General features: G+C 35.0%; 1 protein-coding gene across 1 annotated transcript in view; it reads left to right on the top strand.

Moving 5' to 3' along the window:
* Nucleotides 1-2,138: 2,138 nt before the first annotated feature.
* The window catches only part of LOC117328317 (mucin-2-like), a 35,858-nt gene continuing 14,412 nt past the window's right edge, over nt 2,139-23,584 (top strand). Inside the window, exon 1 of the mRNA XM_033885840.1 lies at nt 2,139-2,393. Within this exon, the coding sequence (XP_033741731.1) occupies nt 2,139-2,393 (255 nt within the window). The remainder of the gene's footprint in view (nt 2,394-23,584) is intronic.

A 23,584-nucleotide genomic window follows, 5' to 3' on the forward strand; every position in this document is an offset into this window, starting at 1 on the left:
CTAAAATCTGGAACACAGTCTCGCCTTTGTCTTCATGGCACAGTTGTTCAAAAGGTGATTAGCTTAATCATTTGATTAGTGTCAAAATCATTTTCCTTTACTTCAGAACCTGTTGAGTGTCAATTCAATAAAGTATGCGGATAGGAAGATAACACCTAGTGTTATAGTTTCGTGATATTTTTGTTAGGTTAATAAAAATAAAACAAAAAATATAAACATAGTCTGTCACTTTTGTCACTATATGGTAAAATGTAGGAGTAGAAGTTAGTTTTACCAGAAATGATTTGATCAGGATTTCAAATTGCTGTCAAACTGTGATTAGCTCAATAATCTTTTGAACAACTGGGCCCCGAACATTTGTTTTAAACCTCAAACATCCGAGCAACTTAGAAATTATGACTCATCCTTGTAACTAACTAATGTTTTTAAAATGTCGATCCCTATAGGTATCTTCCTGTTCAATTGTAATTTGATATTAACATGAATAATACGGCTTACATTTTCAGAAAAAAAGACTTGATAACAGCACGTAAATAGACCTAAACTGTCTTACGTAATACTGCCACTTCAGCACGTGTCAATACATGTTTCGTAGGTCCGGTAAACGTGTCTATGCTTGTGTATAGCTTTTTGTCCCATGTTAAAAGTATGCGGCAGACAGTCATACTTACTTTAATACGGATTTCTCATGGGAAATATAGCTTTTATCGATTTTTGTAGAAATCGTTGAAATTAGGGGTTGCTTTTTCCACAATAAAGAAATATGTTTATTCTGCCTCCAAATTTGTAAACGAGATATTTACATGTATACAGTATGTATATATATATTATAACTGAAGTTCACTTTACGACCATATATGCAATAAAAGGATGTTATTTCTAGTGACTAATGTCGATTAAGCCTGTTGTTGTTCATGTTGATAGGCTTTATAGACAAACGTAACAATAGGTAAGCAATAAAGGTCAATTCCCATATTTTCATATAAAATAATGCGTTCATGTATGTATGTATGTATGCATTCTGAAATTCTCAATCCTTATGTATTATTATTAAAAGTCCACGAATTTCTTTTAGGAAAAAGACTTTTGTTATTGATTTTTTTTTTTTTTTTGATGATTTCTATTGTTATACTTTGACTGTACCTGAAGGATAACATGATGCCATATATGTTCATATAAACAACCATATCACATGTTTAATATGCATTTTTCTATTTCTCTCTTAAAGTAATACCACGCGATTCTTGAGGAAAGCTATCTTTAGATATGACTTACGTCATAATGACAATTCAGAACATGTTGGAGCTTGTCAATGTGGGCGTAGAGACGTGTATTGGCTTACAATATATTTACTTTGTATCTATATGCGAACATTACGTAATACGTAGTCAAAGTGACTATGATTATGTTTTCGTACTATCTTTGTGCCACGTGATCAATCCTTTATCAAACTCTATGAAGTTTGATTGATTAAGATTGATGCATTTCCCATGTAATATCACTAACATATTAAACTTTGGTTTATTCGTTTATTTGATAAAATTCATAAGTCACGTTGAAAGTACACATCTGCTATAAATACGTAATTTGTATTTATATCTACACGTCATACATAAGTGTTTCTGACCAGAGATATTTTTAACTGAATTTTTATGGAAAACAACACGAATTTCATTTAACCTACCTGGTTTTTGTAAACGTTGTCTCAGGAAACATTTATGTACCATAGTTAATAAACGACAGTTTTACAGTATCGATATCAAGTCTTGGTTATTAAGGGAGAGGGGTGTAGTTCTACAGTACGGGATGAAGGGAATGTAGTGGTGGTGATGGTGGTGGTAGGGGATTCTACAGAACGGGATGAAGGGAATGTGGTGGATGTGATGGTGGTGGTAGGGGGTTCAGTATAACGGGATGAAGGGAATGTGGTGGAGGTGATTGTGGTGGTAGGGGGTTCTACAGAATGGGATGAAGGGATTGTGGTGGAGATGATGGTGGTGGTAGGGGGTTCTACAGAGCAGGATGAAGGAAATGTGGTGGAAGGGGATTCTACAATACGGGATGAAGGGATTGTTGTGGAGATGATGGTGGTGGTAGGGGGTTCAGTATAACGGGATGAAGGGAATGTAGTGGGGGTGATGGTGGTGGTAGGGGGTTCTACAGTACGGGATGAAGGGAATGTAGTGGAGGTGATTGTGGTGGTAGGGGGTTCTACAGAACAAGATGAAGGAATTGTGGTTGAGGTGATGATGGCGGTAGAGGGTTGTACAGAACGGGATGAAGGGAGTGCGGTTGATATGATGGTGGTGGTAGGGGTTTCTACAGAACGGGATGAAGGGAGTGTGGTTGATATGATGGTGGTGGTAGGGGTTTCTACAGAACGGGATGAAGATGTAGGTTTCATTCACCCATACAGTAATTTATTTTAACACCCATTCAGTATTTCTTCTTAATACCAATTTAGTGTTTCTGTTACTAAATAGAATTTCGAGAATTATTCCGAATTCATTATTTCCTGAAAGGAAGTTTTTGAAGAAAACATCAAAACAAGTGTATTAGGTCAGACAGGAAGTATCTTGCATGTCTTCAACTTTTACTCACACACACACACATACACACACACATATATATATAGGTACCTTTTCTGACTACATAGACACAGTCTTCCTATAATGACCTTCTCTAGAGATCCCTATACCTGGCTATAGCAACCATGTAAAGGTTACCTGGCTTTAATAACCATACAAATAATACATGTACTCAAATAGAATTAACGAAAATCCTCCTTTTAACAAAAGCCTGATTACTTCAACAGGTATTTTCGTTTTCGTTATATATCGCGTTTAATATTCGCTACAAAAAAACTCTTAACACATTCCTTTCTTGATATAAGTCTCTAAAATATGTTTGATATTCATTTTGAAACTGTATATTCACGTGAGAACGATCGTGATGGTCCACGAGCAATTTCGTTTTTTTTTTTTTTTTTTTTAGTATTAGATACATTTTCGCTCTGCTGATTAATACCAGAAGATAGAGATTACACAAGAGGAAGAAATCTATCTTTAGATATGTCTTACATCACAAACATGTTGGAACTTGTCTTCAGTGTAGGCCCAGATACATACTAACAACCAAATAGTAAGGTATATCTATCTAGACCTATACTATATCTAACAACCAACAGTAATAGTGTATTTTATAAATCTATTACACAGTCCGCCCGACCTATCCTTTATCTAACAACCAATAGTAAACTGTATCTTATATATCTATTACACAGTCCGCCCGACCTAGAATTTATCTCTCACACATGTTAATATTTTTCACCTTATAACAAACTTTAGGTTATGGAGATTTTCAAAAATATTTTAAACAACTAACAGTGTGGTATTTGATATACGATATTTATGTAGATGTCTATATCAACGTTGTTACAGAAATTTTATAAATACTCTGGATGTATTTAGAAGTACACATCATACCAAGTTATTTCTGACTAGTGATACAATGTATTTTATTTGACGTTTCGCAGAAAGCAAAGCGGATTTCTGTGAAACTTCTTATTTTAATAAAGTTCTGATCAAAGAACGTTCGTGTTACATGTTCTGAATATAGGCAACTCTGCGGATGTGAAGCATATATATCAAAGTTCAAGTTGAATAAGAGATCAAAAATATAAGCATATATACGTAGTAATAATATACGTAGTTTACCAGACTGGCTACCGGCACCTTTGTTAACCACACACCCAATCCAGGTATTGCTTTTTGAAACAATAATCAGGCATTGTTTTGTTTATGTTATTTTGGGTCTAATGACGTCCTCGCAACAACCAGGGTCACACGAGGACGGGTGTCAAGGAGACACCAACAGCCAGGGTCACACGAGGACGGGTGTCAAGGAGACACCAACAGCCAGGGTCACACGAGGACGGGTGTCAAGGAGACACCAACAGCCAGGGTCACACGAGGACGGATGTCATGGAGACACCAACAGCCAGGGTCACACGAGGACGGATGTCATGGAGACACCAACAGCCAGGGTCACACGAGGACGGGTGTCAAGGAGACACCAACAGCCAGGGTCACACGAGGACGGATGTCAAGGAGACACCAACAGCCAGGGTCACACGAGGACGGATGTCAAGGAGACACCAACAGCCAGGGTCACACGAGGACGGGTGTCAAGGAGACACCAACAGCCAGGGTCACACGAGGACGGGTGTCAAGATGACGAATATAAAATAAAACAAAGCACAGAAAGACAGCAGTTAGGAGCGAAAGGAAAGATTTTAAGTTTCCAGGTGTTGTAATGGGGGCAGAAGATCTATTTTCGAATTTCACGGAAGAAAATCGCTAATTCTTCAGGGTCCAACTTTTAGTCGCATTCTACGATCAACATGGAGTGGAATACCACAGGCCTTATTCTTGAGCTCTCCAATGTCACCTTATCAGAAGATAGACAATTCAAGGTCTCTGTTACCTCAACTGATAAGATCTTCAATATAATCAGGCTCGTGTAGAAATAAAAAAAAAAAAAGTCGGCCAATTGATGGGCACGGCCTGTTCCAATTAATATGCCTATCGCTGCTCTGCAGGTAGGGCGTAAGAATTGTACCTGCTAACCCCATTGCATGATCGTAAGATGCTACTAAATTTGGGATCTTATCTTTTCTCTTCTTTCTGAACAACGTTCTTCTTTCTAATGTCTCCCTTGACAATGCCTCACTTTTGGTCTTCAGTTGAGCGTTCACCCCTGTGAGGAAGGCTTTGGGTTCTGTGCCCTGGCCGAGACATACCAGAGTCATTAAAAATGGTAGTTGCTACGCTCCTGCTTAGCGCTCAGCATTTTGGGAGTGGGACAGTTGTCAGTATAATGTGACCGGTTGGGGTGTCCGCCTGGGTGTCTTCGGCAGTATGCTTCAGTGAGGTAGCACTATAAATCGGCAAAAGTTCCGGCCTATCACAAGGATACCTTAACACGTATATACCGCAGCCTCCCAAAACACACATACGCACTCACCACATCCATGCATATCGCAAACACGGGAGGCCGTCCTTAAATGGCCTTAGCTGTCAAAAGGACGTTAAACAAATAAAACCAAACCAAATATGCCTATTGTGTGGTGTAAGATCTGGCCACTATTCACGACCCTGCAGGAGGACCCCGCAATTAGTAGCCTCTTACGACAGTGAGAAACAGCAAGAATAATATTTCCCCACTACTGCTTGGGTTGGAGTCCGACATTTCAAACATAAGGATTAACGGGCAACCAGATATTCAATTCGCAATAGCAAAATACGATTTTTTTTATGAGACCGTTAAAAAGTACCGGGAGAATAGCTTCATGGAGCATTAGACCAGATGTTCCGGAAGAGTAGACGTTTTCTGCTTCGTCGAATACTATACTTATCAACAAGTATCGAACATGTCTGACGTCCTACCGCAAAAAAGAAGTATAATACATTGTATTAACCATGAGATTATGATGTCGACTAAAAACTTACCCCTTGTCTCCAGTAACCTACATCTCACGAAACCCGTGTTGTCAGGTTTTTCTTCAGTTGTCGACATCTGTCAGAGAAATTGTGATGATTGGACTAGTCTTAGACCTTCAATATCGAACAAAATATAACAAAATAGGTAGGGAAAGCATGATGTTACTATGTAGAAATGGAAATCAACAATTGGGAAATCGAATGATCACACTGGTTATACAGCTTGGATGTTAGCTGTCCCTGTTGGTTACTTTGTAAGTGAAGATCGCGGTGAACGGCTAATTGTGAAGAGTCTGCAGTGTGCTTGGTTGCAAGTTCTAGAGGGTGTGTATACTTACCAAGATATCTATAGATGAAAATGAGGGACTAATTAAGGCCTCTGTTACCTTATTTAATAAGATCTTTAAAATCATCATCCTCGTATACAAACAGAAAAAAAATCGGCCTATGGGTAGGCACGGCTTGTTCTCATGGATGGAAGATTTGGCCACTAAACCTAGCAAAGTTTGCAGTTAGACATCCGGGCACCAACTACGATGATTTTCAGTCAGCCATATCTCTCATATTTATTCCGAGAGATACCTTTAACCTATATAAATGTACATTGTTTATCCAGTCAACAATGTGATATAAGATAAAAATGTAAGTCAAAAAGACTAGAGGTCAACAGCTAATTCGTACGTGTTGCCACTATCAATTGGACAAATATATTTTTATATTTGTGCGTATATTGTTTGTCATCATTACCTAACTTCAAAAAAATTCAAAATCAGTCATTTGAAGCAAAAAAGTGAAATTTAACGGTCGATAATTGCATACTCCCATTAATTTGAATGAATTACAATAAATATTATTCGCGTGCTTTCCGTTTTTAAAAAAGGTGATGATTTATGAATATAGAACGTCTTACATTGCAAGGTGTCATTACAGATGAGTGCATTAACCGTCACGGAGCACCAATGCTACAGAAGCTGAATTACATATGCAATAAAGATGGTTAAAATGCAATAATCACATTCCTGTCATAAAAAAAAACTTTATGGAATGCACGTGATCATAAAATGTTACTTTGTTGATCAGGCGATTTGATTACAGAGTCAATAAACAAAAAATCCATTGTCGCAACTCAATTGCTATTTAGATCATTGTTATTCATTTCGTGTGATTGTAATGATAGTTTAACAACAAAAATACTCTAGATTAATATTACTGCGATGTACATTTTTGGAGATTCGATAACGGTTGTAATTTATCAAGGACTGGTCAATAACTGATGTTTCCTTCTGAATCTGATGCTACCGACACATATTTAGAAGAGTATCAGGTTACCAGCGTCTAGCCTTATTTTATGATTAATTCATGATCAAATCAGATTTGTTATGATAGGCCCAGAGCAGGCATATTGTCATTTTCCAATAATATCATTAAAGTGTGTTTATTTTGTACTTAACATGGAGTTTAGAAAATGAATAGATAATGTATCGTAATTGTGCAATGTTTCAACATATTATTTTAAATATATGTTTTTAGAAAATATCTATAGTAGCGATGTTGATTTATTAGTTTAACATAGATATATTTACAAATATTCTGTATGAATAGATCCGTATACAGCGAATCTGAAACGCGTTAAAACATGTTCGGTTGCCACACTGCAACATGTACAGACTTGTGTGTTTACATATATTGTGGGTCATTACGGTTGATAAACATGTTTATCACTTCAAACATAAAAAAAGCAACAGCCTGGGCAATCCTTTCAAATATTTCCATTGCGTAAATAGCATGTCCTGAAATTAGTGCAGTGTTTGTGTCGTGTAGTGCGTAAACCATTTTCTTTCCAACAAATTTATAGACAAAGATTTAACACTCCCTTGGTTGACTACACTCGAAGCATGAACAAATCATATTCATCAATTGTGAAATCCATTAAGAAATACTTCCGGTATGTTCATACGTATGTTAAAAGAATCTGCTACATGAAAATATCATTTTCAGTTTTGTTTAATAAAAAACTGGACTATAATGATATCTAGGTAATGTTTATAGACCATATCTGGCAAAACCTAAAATGTGTGTCATAGTTACGTGGTGCTTGAAATAGATTAGCACTAGAAATTTTCAAGAGCTTAAAATATATGAAAGGAAGTTTCTTAAGTTGTTATTTCAGTAGACGGCATACGAGATAAACATGTCGGCATTGACCTATATACGAATTGTGACGAATGTATGTAACATACTTGATGTGCCAAACATGTTGTTTACATCCATCTAAAAACCGATCCTTGTTAAAACATACGGTTACTGTATCAACATTCCCTCGTACATGTTTTGAATTCCAGCATGTTTTGTAGAAAGTTGCGTGATACACAAACGTACGCTATTTGTTGACATTCCTATCAAGTATGGCAGGTGGTCAGATCATACCAGTGAAGTGCATAATACTATTATGAACTACAAGAAAACTTTTTTTTTTAGATTTCTCATCTCAATTTTATTCATTTCAGTTCAAACTTTATTAATATACCACTTGTAATAAGATACAACATATTAAAACTTTCTATTGTAGTCATATCCATTCAGCATTATGGTTTTACATTAACTGTGTTTTACAAACATCTAGACTTCCTGAAAACGATTTCTAATTGTCATTTTTGAATGTCAAGTCAAAACACTTTTTAACTCAGTAGGGGTATATGACGGTAAACCGGTATAACACGGTTATAGCAGTGTGTGAGCTAAAATATGATCATATCATTTGTCAGACCAACATTTGACTTTGCGATAGAGCGAATGTCTTCAGATTTGCAGCATAGAAATTGTACCTTTTAGTATGGGGCTCCATAAACAACCAGATATCCGGTATAATATCTGAGATAGACATATACTTCGGAAGTCTAAGATTGTATTTTACACAATTACTGGTTATGGTTCTTTAAGTGTATCGCGAACTGATGCATCCATACCATCAATACCTCAGAATGGTATTATTACAGAAAGATCACTGTAGGATGTGATGAATGCAATACGCATGCGCAACGACAAGAAGTGTATTCCCTTGAATCTCAGTTGATCAACCTTCCTCAAAGTCAAGTTACATGTCACTGACAGCTAGGTATCTACACGTGATCACCCTTTATTTCTGTAGACTTATATCATACTATACTTGCACGCCTTATATTGTATTATTAGATATCTAAAATACATTAACAGTATATTATCAGGGGCATGCATACGTCTGAATGTCCCTCATATTATGGCAGTGTTATTTTTGTTTACATCATCGTGCAAAAAATACATATAAACATTACGTGAAATAATTATATAAACAATGCAAATTGAAAATTAGATACAGTAGAGCCAGGCATTGATAAAACTTACCATACAGCTATTTCATGAAATGATTTATCTCAATATCATTGGTCTGACACGAAAATGGTTATATCATGAAAACATTTTGATATTTGAAGTGCCTAAGTGATGGTGCTTTGTCAAATTCAATAATATTTTAGTACTGGCTTTAAAGTTGACGACACCTCCGCCAAACAACATATTTAAACTACATTCAAAAAGAATAAAGAGCTTCTGGGATGTTTTCTAAATAAAAGTCCGTGTCTGATACTAGTCAGTCTTTTAACAGATATGGATGTGCAATATAAAAATACTTTCGGGGTGTCTCGTCTCACGAGCAAACAAGCTCAGTAAAGATCTTTTATTTTTTGTTTTAAACAACATGTGTCCAGGTGCGATGTGTCGTACATCTGATAAATGTGAATTTAATGACGGAACGAACTTTTCGAAATGTATTCCTTTCATCAAACGCACGTGCATGCATTTTCCGACACGAAGAGTTATCAAGAAGGTTATGCACCTGCACATCCCGCGCGGAACATACCCGGGCAGTGTTCTTAGATAAGATTGTTCTCTTTTGTTGTGCCCGCCAAAACCATATCTGAGGTTCCACGTGTTTACAGCAGGTCGTGGGAAGAAACACGGGTGTAAAAGAACAGATAAGTTGTTTATCAATTTCTTGCTTTAAAATTATTTGTTTTTCTTAAACAAAAATGATATTGGAGCAAAATGCATGCCTATCCGTCGTAAGGCGGGAAACTTATTCTGTTTTCTACCAAACATAAGATTTATCATAATCAGGGAAAAAAACAGACATCTAAAAATACAAATTATTTCTGAACAATTTGTCAAGTGTACATATCTGTAATGTGACCCTGTAGCCTTGGACATGGTTTTTTCGCTGTTGTATACAATAAAATGGATCGTTTTAGCTTAAAAACAATTATTGTTATCGAGAGGATATAGCTGTAATTTTAAATTTCAATACCGTGACTCAGGTCATCAATTAACAGCTTATGAACAGGTGTCTCTCTTCGAGCATGCTGATACTGTACAATAAACTCCTGTAGTCTCATACGCGCCATTTCTCTTTTGATATATTGGAGGCAGAACGTCAATACCTTGACCCCGGAACAGCAAGTTAAATACATGACGGTTTTGTTTCTCCCATATAGGTATTATGACCTCACCGACATACTGTCTATAAGCGATAGGTAACTATTATGCATTTATAACCATCAGAATAAGATATATCGTCAGTTGGTGTGAATATCCGGTATGTGTGTCGCCATTTTTGTTTTTATCTATTGCCCGGATGTTGACAATGAATAGAAAGGAGTTGTGTTTTATAATGACACCGATTTATAATAAAATTGATACTGATGAGTCATAAAAAAAATTCGGTGATGAAGTCAATATCAATCCTATTTTTTTTTTATTTACTTTTATTAACCCGTAGTCGTGACCTCGAATACTCACATATCATATCTTTGTTTCTAATATTGTCTTTATTTGAAAAATTCAATTTGTTTCAGAAATGCGAGTACTATCTTCTGTGAATAAATCAAGATCGCCTTTGATTCTGATATGAAAACTGATGAATGACACGGCATTCTACAAGTTTCACTCTCTTCTGAATTCTGTATGATGTTCATTTCCTCACTTTCAGAGTCATCTGTGGGCATTTTGTGATGCATGATAGTGAAAGGAGAATTGCGATAAAGTTCCTTCAGTGATACAGAAAAGTCGATGGGTAACAGTAAGTCATTATCGTAAAGTGATACTAACCAGGAGAAGAGCTAACTGTGTATTTGTCTTCTAACTATCCAACATCTATGAAATATAAAAAGCTTTTACAGACTTCAATATAAGTTCTCATTGTCGAAGCATAGTTCATGGAATGTATAACAAACCAAAAATTCTGATAGAGAAAAAGAATTTGTACAACCTAGCCAGTGTACAATCGCTTAGAAATAAGACTTCTGGATGCTTATAGCATTTCAAATACTAGTCTTAGTGAGTAATTTTGCTTTCAATGCTTACGTTTCTGTTAATTCATAAGAGATACTTAAGACATGAGAGTCAATGTGGAATGTTGATAATGGCTCATTGTTCGATATCTATTAGTATTTGATACATAAAAATGAAATGTGATGGAGAATACTGATGTCATAATTCAGTTTCATACTAAAAATCTGAAAACTGAAAATCTTTTATTGACCTTTAAAATGAAAATTTAAGAATTAAAAAAAAAAAAAAAACAGTCAAAAAATAAAGCGGTCAAACTCTCTCGCAACAGCAACACATCCGACGTATTAAAACTACTCCATGATGCTGTTAAAACGGAAATCCTTAATTGAGATAGTTTGACAAGAACCGGTTAAGTGGTTATCCAGTTTCAACAAAACAATCTTCATTGTCACGGCCATCGCTATATAAGTAATAACACAACAGACACGTGCTCTGGTGACCTCAATCTCGCGTGTCATTCTCCGCGATGCTACGGCCCTAACTCTCCCGTGTATCAGCTGACCAATTATATATCAGAGGTCAGTGCTCTGATACATGTAGCTGTTTTTTTATCTGAGAAAAAGACTCAGTTGTAAGAACTTAAATTGGAAATGATTACTATAACAGAAAGTCCAGCCGAGCAGAAGTCATGGGTGGAGATGTCCGTCTTGATCCCGGTAAAGACAAACCAGCTGGCGTCCATTTCAGGAATGATAATGTACTTACAGCTATGATATGATACTTTCATCTAGAAAGATATGTATACAGGATGTTAAATATTGTTTTCCATGTTAACGCGTACGAAAAGAAGAAATGTGTCTTTACTTGAACACGGCATTGAACAACACATTCTGCAAAACAAACGAAAATATTCGGGATGAATTATAGAAATGTGAATAAAACAACTGGAAACAATTTTAGGATTACATCACCATATAGATGTTTATCTTTAAAAGGCAGTGAACCATATACTCCATGAACTACATTGTACGGGCAATCGCGAAACAATAGCCGCACGTAATTAATTAGCGATACGATAATTACGAAAATAAATTTGTAGGGTATTAGGACTGTTCAGGTCATGTAAGGTCGGACCTTTATAGCGAAGGCAATGACCGACCAATCCGACATTGGTCTAAATTACATGCAGACACTAACTGGGGCTTGTCTGGTGCCTCCAGGGATCCACATCAACACGCATATGTTTCCCCCATCTATTTCAAATCAATGTTCACTCTAGCGTAAAGCGAGGCTACATGAAGGACGAAAATTACTTGCCTATGGAGTTCGACAAGAAACTCAACCGCGAAATTGTCGTAGATCAAAATCAAGGTCGTTCACATTAGTAAAATTATTATTGAGTCGTAGAGCCGTCAGTTTATAAATATTTTCGACAGTTATTGACGATCTTATTATCATTATTAAATCAATTATTTCTTTATTTAGTTTTATTGGTATTGTTTTCTTGTTGCTTTTTCGAACGTTTTCTTTCTTTTTAAATGTTTGCATAATAATAAGCATTTCTTATACAAAACACTCTACAAGAGCCGACACGCAAAGTTTTCTTATTCTTCACTACAAATGCACGAATCGCATATTAGATTTCCTTATTGCATTATCGAAAGCTTCGCAGCATTGAAACCAAGGTTACGGAGACGCATTTGCTTTCAACATGTTTCAATTTATAAGTGGAATATTGGAATCTTATAGAAATATACTAGCTGTGTTTTCTGCACAGCTGAAATTGATGGAAGCTGATTCGGATGCATATGAATTCACAGAATGTTCACCAGGGTCAACCCAAAAGCATCCAAGTGCCTGTAGTAAGTGGTGAGGCCGAACTCTTTTCCTGTATAAAATGAGATTTTTTCGTTCTCTAGATCGTTCTGGCTGCCCGTTTTAATGGTAAATGCTTCCTATTTTTAATATCAAATATCAATGGTAATTGACATTATCTCCTCGTCCAGCTCTTAATTCAACATTCATTTTATCCTTATTTACTTCACAACAATGTTTATAAAACAGAAATCCACAATAGATTGATGTAGGCGTATGTAACCCATGAATCTAGGACATATGCACTAACAATTGTTCTACGAAGATAAGGTAGCATTATTTATAGATGCAATTGAATACATTTTAGTATGACGAGGTCGAAATACCTTTTAAAGACATGTAAGAAATGTAAACCAATGTGCACGTTCTATGTTAAACTTTATTAGAAGGCGATGTTTACTCGCTTGAAATAAATTGCCCAGAAGGTAAATTGTGCGTAAAGGTGTATTTTTTGTCATAGATTCTAAACCTCAATAAAGGGGTTATGAAACATATACTCGTTAGAGATACGTCTCAGGCCAGGTACTATTTATCGTCGACATCTCTACATGAGTCGGAGGGTAAGCTAATGTATATATAGATTGTACAAATTTACTACGTTCAAACTAAATACAATCTGTCCATCTCTACACACATATAACCTTCCTCACCTCAATCTCAATCGAGTTTTATCAGGTGAAACCTATGAAGTATTATCTTTATAAAATATGTTGATTCAAGCGAGAAAGTATAAATATACGGTTGAGTGACTTATGGTCGTCGACGGCATGTGATATACAACGCTGACACGCTGGCGACAGGCCTAGGGTTGTAAAGAAATTAAGAAAAGAAATGTGCAAAAAATGTTTATTATGTGTAACAGTCCCTACCAGCAGTACCTGGTGTTAGTATATTTGTGCTTTCATTAAAAAAATCGAAAGTCACGACTAGTATTATCATTTTCATTCATTTTCTCTTCTGGATGTTTGATCAATTGATAAATATCGAAAAAAAAACCAGCGTATTTTATTTAGGATACATGTTCTATAATTCAAACCTTGTGGGTTTTTTTATCACAAAAGAAACATTAAACTGTAGACGCTTTGTACAGATGCAAATTTAAATGGATGAAACCTGATTCTATCGATTTTTATCAAAAAGATATTATGCTTTAGATGTCCTTAAAAATGCATGTCAATTTGTTAGGGTTTTAATCAGTATTGTACCTAATGGGATGTCCTTTGTGGAATGCTCCTTACAAAGTGCAGCAGTAGAGACACGGTGTGGCTGTGTGCACCTTACCATGGAGACGATGTACCTGAGGACACGCCTCATTAGAACTACAGGGGACAGACAAGATATTTCTCCTCTGTGAGTCACGCCCTCATCTACATATCCGTAATGGACCTGTCTGTCCATTTTATCGCCAATTATGTTCGGAATGTATCCGACACACCGGTATTAGGAACTCAAGGACGACCTTTCTTTCTTTCTTTCTTTCTTTCTTTCTTTCTTTCTTTCTTTCTTTCTTTCGTTTGCATTATTGCTTTCATTTTTGAAAAGCTAGACTTACAACTTTAAAATACTAGTAATTTGTGATGGTTTCTCTATAGCAACATGATAACTAGGCCCTCTCGACTTATTATAATAACCATGGTATGTATACAACAACTATAACCATATATATACGCATCTTTGATTTCATAAAAAGCGATCTTCAGGTTAAACCTTATCCAACATCCATACAAAAAAAAAAAGACACTAGCATTCCAGAAACAGAAAGATAGTCATCCAAACCGAGGCTGGAATTACAGCACGTGCTATTGATATCGCACATACATACAGACGTGGTTCTTTTCGTTGTTCCTGCGAGCAACTACGTAAGTGGACAAAGAGTTTGTATCCTCTATCTATTTAATGCGCCCGCCCTTTCCAAATGATGAAGGAGCCATATTTTATACGATTTATTTGATGTCAGTTCTGGTACTTTCCAGTGTTATCGTTAAAATAGGATATATGATTTCCTTTAAACGGATTTGTGATTGCAGTATCGCCATTCCGTGATGCGACGGGGCAGATTATTGCTCATTCCATGCTCTGTAGAAATGTGCATGGCGGAAAATTTATGCGCATGCCAAGTAGAAGATTAAATGATATACACGTGCATTAATAAATTAACATATACAATCCGGGTCGCTGAAAAGCTTACTATTGGCATGACATCGGGACCCAATTATCTGAATGCACAATTTCGGCAGGAATGTCAGTTTGCCAATGAGTGTTGTTTATTAGTTTATATGCTTCGGTCGTGCCGGTCAATGGCTGTCCAGGCCAGACATATATGCGTAAACACTGAGTCACGGTATACATAATCAGGGCCTTCGGTATGCTGACACGTATTGGGCGTGCCAATCAGAGACAGCGTCCGAATCTCGTGTCAAAGTGTCAAGCCCGCGGAATGCACACAAAATGGACTAGCGGTTTCATATGGTATGAAGCAAAACTAAACACAGACCTGGTCTACGATCATGGCATTTTAAACATTTTTTGTCCAGGTTTATTTCAACAACATGCTGGATACGAATACACACATGTGGGCCGTAGATCGAAACTGACAAGGCCGTAATGACCGTTGACATACGTATAATGACCATTTGGAGTTTGACAGATTCGCTTAAAAGCTTTTCTGTGATGATCCTTTCAAAATGTTCAGGACTGTTGGAAAATAACACATGCCACGAGTTTCAAATTAAAACTTGGCAACATTATACAAGCTTGACCGAGTACATATGGGTTGGTTCTCAATGCTGATACTTACCATATGACCCTACGGTCTAAGCGAATTTATCTAGGAGAAGAGACCAATGTTAAAAATAAATTAGATTCCCAATCATAAAGAAAACTAATTAGGTAATGTTAATGCAAATATCTAATAAAAAACTGTGTTTATAATATTTTGTTAAAACACTAACCAGAAGACTGATATTTGATTACATAAAAAACAAATTCAAATAAATTCTCTTCTTGAACTATTAAAGATAGCAGTTTGCTTAATGATGACATACTTGCACTAACAAGATTTCACCGAGAAGCACTTAATCGACATTAAAAAGAGAAACTCGTGCATGATTCCCATTACGAATGTAACATAGATAATGTATGGATGTTCATGACTTTAAACCCTAGTCGTTTTGATATGTAAATTATCACATAACTCGTGCTCGTTTTGTAGATATCATTTTCATTATATGGCAAATGTCTGTTATACAGTACAACTAATTTTTATCTGAGGTAGAACGTTTTGAAAATATCTGTCTGAGGCAGTGTTATTTTGTTTACTTCTAAACATAAGTTAAAACTGTGTCTAAAGGCCCTACTATGCTGAGCAACTTTCTTCATTTCGAATTTCTTCTCTTAAATAAAAAGGATGGATAATTAAAACTGCGATATTAGATATCGTATGTAAGTTTGAAACGGAGTTTCAAATTAGCTGTATGGGCCTTCTATATTCAAACATTTATTTAGGTCTTTTTGTATTTTCTTGACCTTCCTTTTAGATAGTAAGATATAGGAAAACTATCAACTTCCATACTAAATATTTTTCTCTGTCAGATGTCCATTTCCTTTTTTAAATTGCTAAACGGTCTAGTGTACTGCTCGACAAGGGTAAAGGACATCAACAAAGATTGGGAACTGCTCCCGTCTCCTCTTCTTTGACGTCATTCAAACGATTGAACACTTTCCTAAATCATATCTTCATGTTATTCTTGTGGCTAAGTCGTTTCTTTTATCACGAGGTCGTCATTTGAGACCATAAATTTGCAAGTCATGCTATGGGTTTCTACACTTGAGCTCCGTCATGCCATTTTTATATTTTCGGAAGTATTGAAATTGCATTGGCTCACAATCCATCAAGGTTTGTTTTTTGTTTGTTTGTTTGTTTGTTTGTTTGTTTTTTTTGTTGTTTTTTTCTTCCAAAACTGATAAAAACAATGTTCTATATTATTTAAAAGGGCATTCCTCTTCAGTGATTGTTTCAATTTCTGGAACATGATTTTTTCAGAATGAGTGTTACAATGAATATTAGATTCGAAATATGGTGTCATCATTATTATCATAACCACGTCTATTTCATTTTATTGCAAATTGTTTGTAATTTGATGCCAGAGACGGAAAAATTACGAAAATCTACCATTACTTTAAGACATTCAAGAAGACTTTTAGAGCGAATATCATTATAACATATCAAATGCAATGGGAAACAACAGGTTATTAGGTATTGCGGATAATCTAGCCACTACCTCAACAATGTTGCCTTTATAAAACCCACGTGGATGCATCGGGGGACTCCGAAAATGCCACCCTCATCAACGAAATCAAATTCAGCGAGGGATGAGCCCTGCTGCAGCGCCAAGCTGTAGTGTGTATACACAACAGCCTTGCGTCGCCATAAATTACCCTCTTACTCGGTGGATTAAAGAAATAATTTATGGTTTAAATGCTTAGAAAATCGTCTATATAATGCACGGATGATTTTTAGCCGCAGTAGCGTTAGGAAAGTGATTCAAGTCCGGAAAAAAATGTTTGTGATGTTGAGCTCGGATTGATTAGACAAGTTAATTATATGTAATTGCAATTAAATGTAATGCACTTTGAAATGTAATGCAGGGGAAGTTTACTTTCCCACGATGGAAGTCAACATTAGCGTCTCCAAGCATTCAATGCTCATTGGATTAAAGGGTATGTTATTTACTTATCAAAAGATTGGTGTACAGTAGTACATTTCATTGTTCCTAATGAGATAAGCGTGCCCAGGCGATGAAACTAAGCCCGAATAATCTACAGTCCGTTCGTAAGGCAGTTGGTATCGAATTTGTGATATATAATGAACATATACTGTATCCTGGGGATATTTCGCCTACCCATCCAAATTTGTGTTGACATTTCATGCAACCAATTTTGAGCCGATGCATCTAGCTAAGTACCAATATTGTTTACCCTTTTGAGGACGAAACAGCTTAATTTTTTTTTATTATTTATTTTTTTCTAAAGTGTTTATACATTGGTATCTTGTGTTTTTAGTACATTACTTCGGGAAGGTGGCATAAAATGAAAAAGACGCATCCAACCAGCTCATTATATAAATATATAAATCATAAAGTATTAAGACTTTTTGTACAATTCTCTTGCGGGGCGTTACTGGCAAATATCAGAATGTAATAAAGATCAGTTTTGATAAACAAGCTCGTCTGATATGATAGGTAGATTGATTATGTCTCTGATTATACAGATGTGTGAAGACATGGCCTAACGTCCTTTAAGGTGGCCATCCCTCATAAAATGAAAAATAGTAAAACTATACTCCAATTGTCCATTTTCTTTACTTTACTGAACAAAACACAAGTTAATTCTGTCTCTTCTTTGACGTCATTCAAACGAATCAACACTTTTCCAAAACGTATCTTTGGGATTTTTTTGTGTGTGGCGGAGACTGATACCATTATTTGCATGTTACGTTGACAGACGGACGAGTTGGTCAGAGCATAATTTCCAGAGTAATGTGTGTAATTACACTTGTTTCGGAACTCAGGCCAATGTGGAATCTAGTAAGGGACAGAGACATTTGATATAAGTATTTTATTTAATTACATAAAAAAAAGTGTTAATTGCTTCAGCGGAGACCACTATTAATGAAATGAGGATATTTTATGTTCGCACGTAACAAGGCGATTCGGTCATTTTATCGTATTTTAGAACGGAGTTGCAGCACGAGCGTTATATAAAATATATACGTGGCGTTCAACATCCGTATTCAATAATCAGATATAAGTAAAATTTTAAAACGGATCTTCCTGGTGTATATATTATTACAGGAAAGATATGACGTGCGTTAAATTCTGAGAAAATATCAAATTAGATCGTTTTATATATAATATTTCTAGTTATAATACACTTTAACAGTTTCAAAATAATGCGGAACTTATCGATTGAAGCTTTCAAACTGAACGAAAATATAGTTTAGCTGTAGGATAATAAAAGATATCAACACCTTTCAAAAACATAAGAGTGAGATACAGTAGTGCAAACAATGAAACAAACCAAAGGACCGTCAAGAACGTTTAAAAATTAAAACATGATACAGTGTATACAGTCTTCGGTAAATCTCGAGGACTATAGTATACTATAGTATATTATATGTCAGGGGAGGTCGGGTCCCAGGTGGGTCGTGTTAGGTGTATTCGCTAGAGGCCCAGGGCGTGGTTAAGTTTCAAGTAGTATCGACGGACGCGGAATGATACAGATCTTGACAGCAGCTTCGGGCTTAAATATACTTCATGCCGCATCACTCTGGCATGTTCATATTCATCCTCTGCACAAAAAGAGTTCATTTGCCCTTTGGATATGTCTATACTCCCATATTTAAACACGTCATGGTTATAAAGTTATTGGAGTGCAAAACACTGGACATCAATTGGACCAGTTAGTGAGCGAGTCAGAAAAACCGCAAGTGTTGAAAGTCCGTATAGTTAGTCATAAACAACTTATGTCTTTGTGTATCCATCTTAGAAGAAAGTAAATCAAACATCACATAAATACTGCACATCAAAATTATCATTTACAAAGTCTAACAGGGAAACATAAAGGAGGTAAAGTACAGTGTCCTGATGAACAGTCTCGCGTTTTTGTTGTATTGTATCGGAATTTCACATAAGAACGTTTAAAATCTTAGTAACAACCTATAGTTTAGAAGCAAAGATTATGTTACTTGTTTTTCATTAATTCCGCGAATCTTAGTGTATGAATGCAGTATTTTAATTGATGTTAGACAAAGCCTTTTGTTCATGTATTTCTTTTCAATAGTATTTTCTGACACTGATTAACAAAGCATACACAAAGCGACAATATGCAAGGAAAGATATATATATCTTTTTATTTTGAACTGAGAAAATTCTTTAATTCAAGATTTGAAGTAGTTTTTATCTTTAGTGTAAACTGTATGAAATTATAAGTACAGTCAAGCGAGTGTGGGGGTAGTCATTATTTCGAAGGTAAAAAATTTTTTTATTTCGTAGCTCTGTCAGCACCATATCCCGGTATATTTCAACATCAAAACAATGATTTATAAAGTTATTTGGGGTATTCCTTTTGAATCTGAGGACAAACATACATATTTGTTTTCAGTTTTATCCATTACAAAGATTAAAAGTAATCTAACTTATTGTTCATGAGCATTTGAAGCATCATAGATACGGAAAAAAATAATGATAGAGATAGCAAAAAAAATGATAAAGGTAATTTGAATATCATTACACCGCACGCCATTTCTCAAACCTTAGTTACTGAAGTACGCCCGACATTTATCCTGAGGAAATCACTGTAACTAAGACGCTTTATTCAATATAAGTATACAAGAGAACCTAGACATCGATATCGTTCACTGGACCGAGCAAACAATTTGTTTCATCCCTTTGCCATCAGATGTAAACATGATAATATTTATGTAACATCTATTTATGATATTTAATTGCCTTAAAAGCTCCGAATTTCAATAACTATCGCCTAAAAGCGTGAGAATGTCTGCAGTGGGTGAGGACTTTTGTTCCGGTGTCATCCCTTCTTTTGTTGACTTGCAACAACATTAAAAGTATTGGAAGACATTCTCCTTTGTATCACATGCTACAATTAGCACAGCACAATAGGAAGACACCTATATATGAAATGTATATCCCAGTCAATGATACAGCTGAAATTTTCTCACGAAATCTTTGCAACTAAGCACTTTAACATATGTATGGCATTACTGTTCAAAGCGTCTTTATGTATTAAATAAGATCTGGGGGTATGGATTCATACTGATGACGTACGTTTGTCTTAATTAGTACCTCAACGAAAAATGACAAAACTTAAACACTCTGATACATTGAATGTCCGTGAATATAAATTAGATATTGCATCCAAAATCGTTGCATTGAAACATTGATAAAAATAACAGAAATAGAAACTGTATCAAAGAAGAAAAAAACGTGTGAAGTCAAAACGATCTTGGATTAAGATGATGGATATAAATAAGTTGCCGTTTGGAAAGCTAAATAAATATACCCATGCGAATACTGAAAAATTGACTCACTTGAGGTGCAGGATATACACGGAATTATTTATTTAAACAAAATGTCAACTGCTTCTTCAATCTCTTCTTGTCCTCTGTCTAACCACGAATCCCTTATCCTCTAAAGTGTACGGCCGTCGCTATATACAGTATACTGTGTGTAGAGAAATACAAGAACGGGTCGTGTATAATGGTTGTTGGGTTCATTTTATAAAACAATATCCTATGGCCTTTATTTGTATCATTTATGGCAATAGAATTATGTTTAAGATAAAAACACTAGACAAGATCGTATCATTCCATCTAACCCTCTCTTTACCTCCAGTACGAAATTGATTATTTTATGGTTTAGTGCGTATGTTGTTCTATTTGTATTTGTTAAGGTCTATTTGGAGATTCCTGACTTCCTCTCTTGATCTCTACAAGTATGTTAGAGAGAATATTTATTGTGTGTGATTTGAATGTATGTCTAACTGAAATAGTGTATTAGAGAGAATATTTATTGCGTGTGATTTGAATGAATGTCTAAAGGAAAGAGTTTGTTAGAGAGAATATTTATTATAACGATGGTTTGAATGTAAGACTAAGTGCAATGGTTTATTTAGAAAATGCCTATTGTAAGTTTGATTGAAGTCTTATAACTACAGTGTAATAGAGTCGAATATATTGAAAAGTGAGTTTTAAATTGTGAATCACTCTAGTAAGAACCTTTTCAATATGAGTATTTATTCAATTATTACCACATGTAAAGTAACTATGCATATTTATAAGATAATTGTCTTAATTCAATTGTGTGTTCTGTTTATAAGATCTTCATTTAGGAGGAAATAGTGATAATGATAAGTAAAATAATAACAACAAGTCCTAGAAGGATTAAACAGTTGTATAGGATGCAGTTTTATATCAAATATTTCTCTATATGTTGCTATTTTCACATTTAAAGGTACGGTTTACACATTTTGTACCTTTTTGTATGACATTTGTACAAGTACAATTTTGTATGCCATTTGAACGGGTACAATTTACATATGTTGTATATTTTTGTATGACATCTGTACGGGTACAATTCACACATGTTGTATCTTTTTGTATACCATTTGTACGGGTTCATTTTTTACATGTATTTTTTGTATGCTTTTTGAACGAGTACAATTTACACTTGTTTTATAATTTTGTATGACATTTGTACGGGTACAATTCACACATTTTGTATTTGTTTTGTATGCCATTTGTACGGGTACTATTTACAGCCGTTGTATGTTTTTATATGCCATTTGTACAACTACAATTTTCACCGGTTGGCCATTTGTACGGGTACAATTTACACCTGTTGTATATTTTTGTAATTCATCTGTACATGTATAATTCATAGTTTGTGTACCTTTTTCACAATTCCCACCTTTTGTTCCTTAGTGTGTGATATTTGTATGGCCGTTAATCATAGGGCTGAAGTTATCATCACTTATTGCTAAATATATCGTCAAATCACAAATTGAGTATGAGACAGGGCTACATTCATTGTACATATATTTTTAGAAAACGAGATATTTCCTTCTGTAAATAATTACATTCTAGCTAGAATCAATGGTAAAATAAAGATTAGCATTGTCTATATATTAATGCTACAATAACGTATGACTTACACATCTATATAGCCAAACAAATAATGATTGCCACAAAGCATTTAGTATTATTTTCACCTTTCAATTGTCAATGTTATAAAGTATATCAAATATGTTCTGAATCATTTTGAGATTTTATCACATTTCGGTTGACTCAATTTTATACTCAGAATCATTATGAGCAATTTACATGCACATAAAATTCTCAAGATCTAAGAAAACATTCGCATATGAATCACACACTGTGAGCAATGCGTCTTCAGCAGCTTAAATACAAACTATAACATATATACATGCTGGTCACCATTCAGTGTTTGTAATTCTCCATATACATAAACATACAGACTGAAAAAAAAATATTAAAAAATCTTTCTATTTAACAAATAAGTAACAAAATTTTCACGTGGGAAAATTAAGAGTCAGACATCAGTTTACTAAGATGTGAAATGACTCACCGATAGCGTTATGATATGAGAATATGTTTGAACTTAATTGATCTGATCGTTATCTTGAGCATTGGAAAGAATAGCTCTCTCTGAAACCGCTTACCGTTATGGGCAAATGTTTCATGTCAGTGTGAAAAAATAAAAGGTATGTTTGATTTTATCTGTGAATACCGAAGTGTGACAGATCCCGACTAGATGATGTTATCGGGCGAGCATCTCGCGAACAACAAAGGGAAGTAAAAGTTCCAAACGCGCACATTCAGTTTAAAGCGACATGCTCGGGACATATTTCAATTTTAATGATGTTCAGATTTAAAGTTTAAATGTTAAGCTTACATTTTTGAAATGTTCAAAGGGAAATTGTTTGCGTTGAATTTGCCCACAAGGCAAGCAGAGATTCACATGACAAACAACAAATTCCTTTTTTTCTACTTTACAGTTCGTTTTAATATCAGCATTTTTTATTATTATTTTTTGTATTTGTTCTATAAGAGATTTCAATCTCCAAACTGTTACCATAATGGCAATAACGCTTCCAATTATATATGTTTTGATATTGGGTGTTTTCAATCAAATAAATATAACTGATTTTGTCAAGTTAAAACATAAAGGAGCATAAACAGAGATGTTTCGTTTCAAATTATAATGTACATCATTAAAAAGAATTATCACAAAATCTCAAATAACTAAATGTGGATATATAAATTTCTATCAAAAAATATGTGCTTACTG

The sequence above is a fragment of the Pecten maximus genome, chromosome 5 (assembly GCF_902652985.1).
Source record: "Pecten maximus chromosome 5, xPecMax1.1, whole genome shotgun sequence".
NCBI classification, from domain to species: domain Eukaryota; kingdom Metazoa; phylum Mollusca; class Bivalvia; order Pectinida; family Pectinidae; genus Pecten; species Pecten maximus.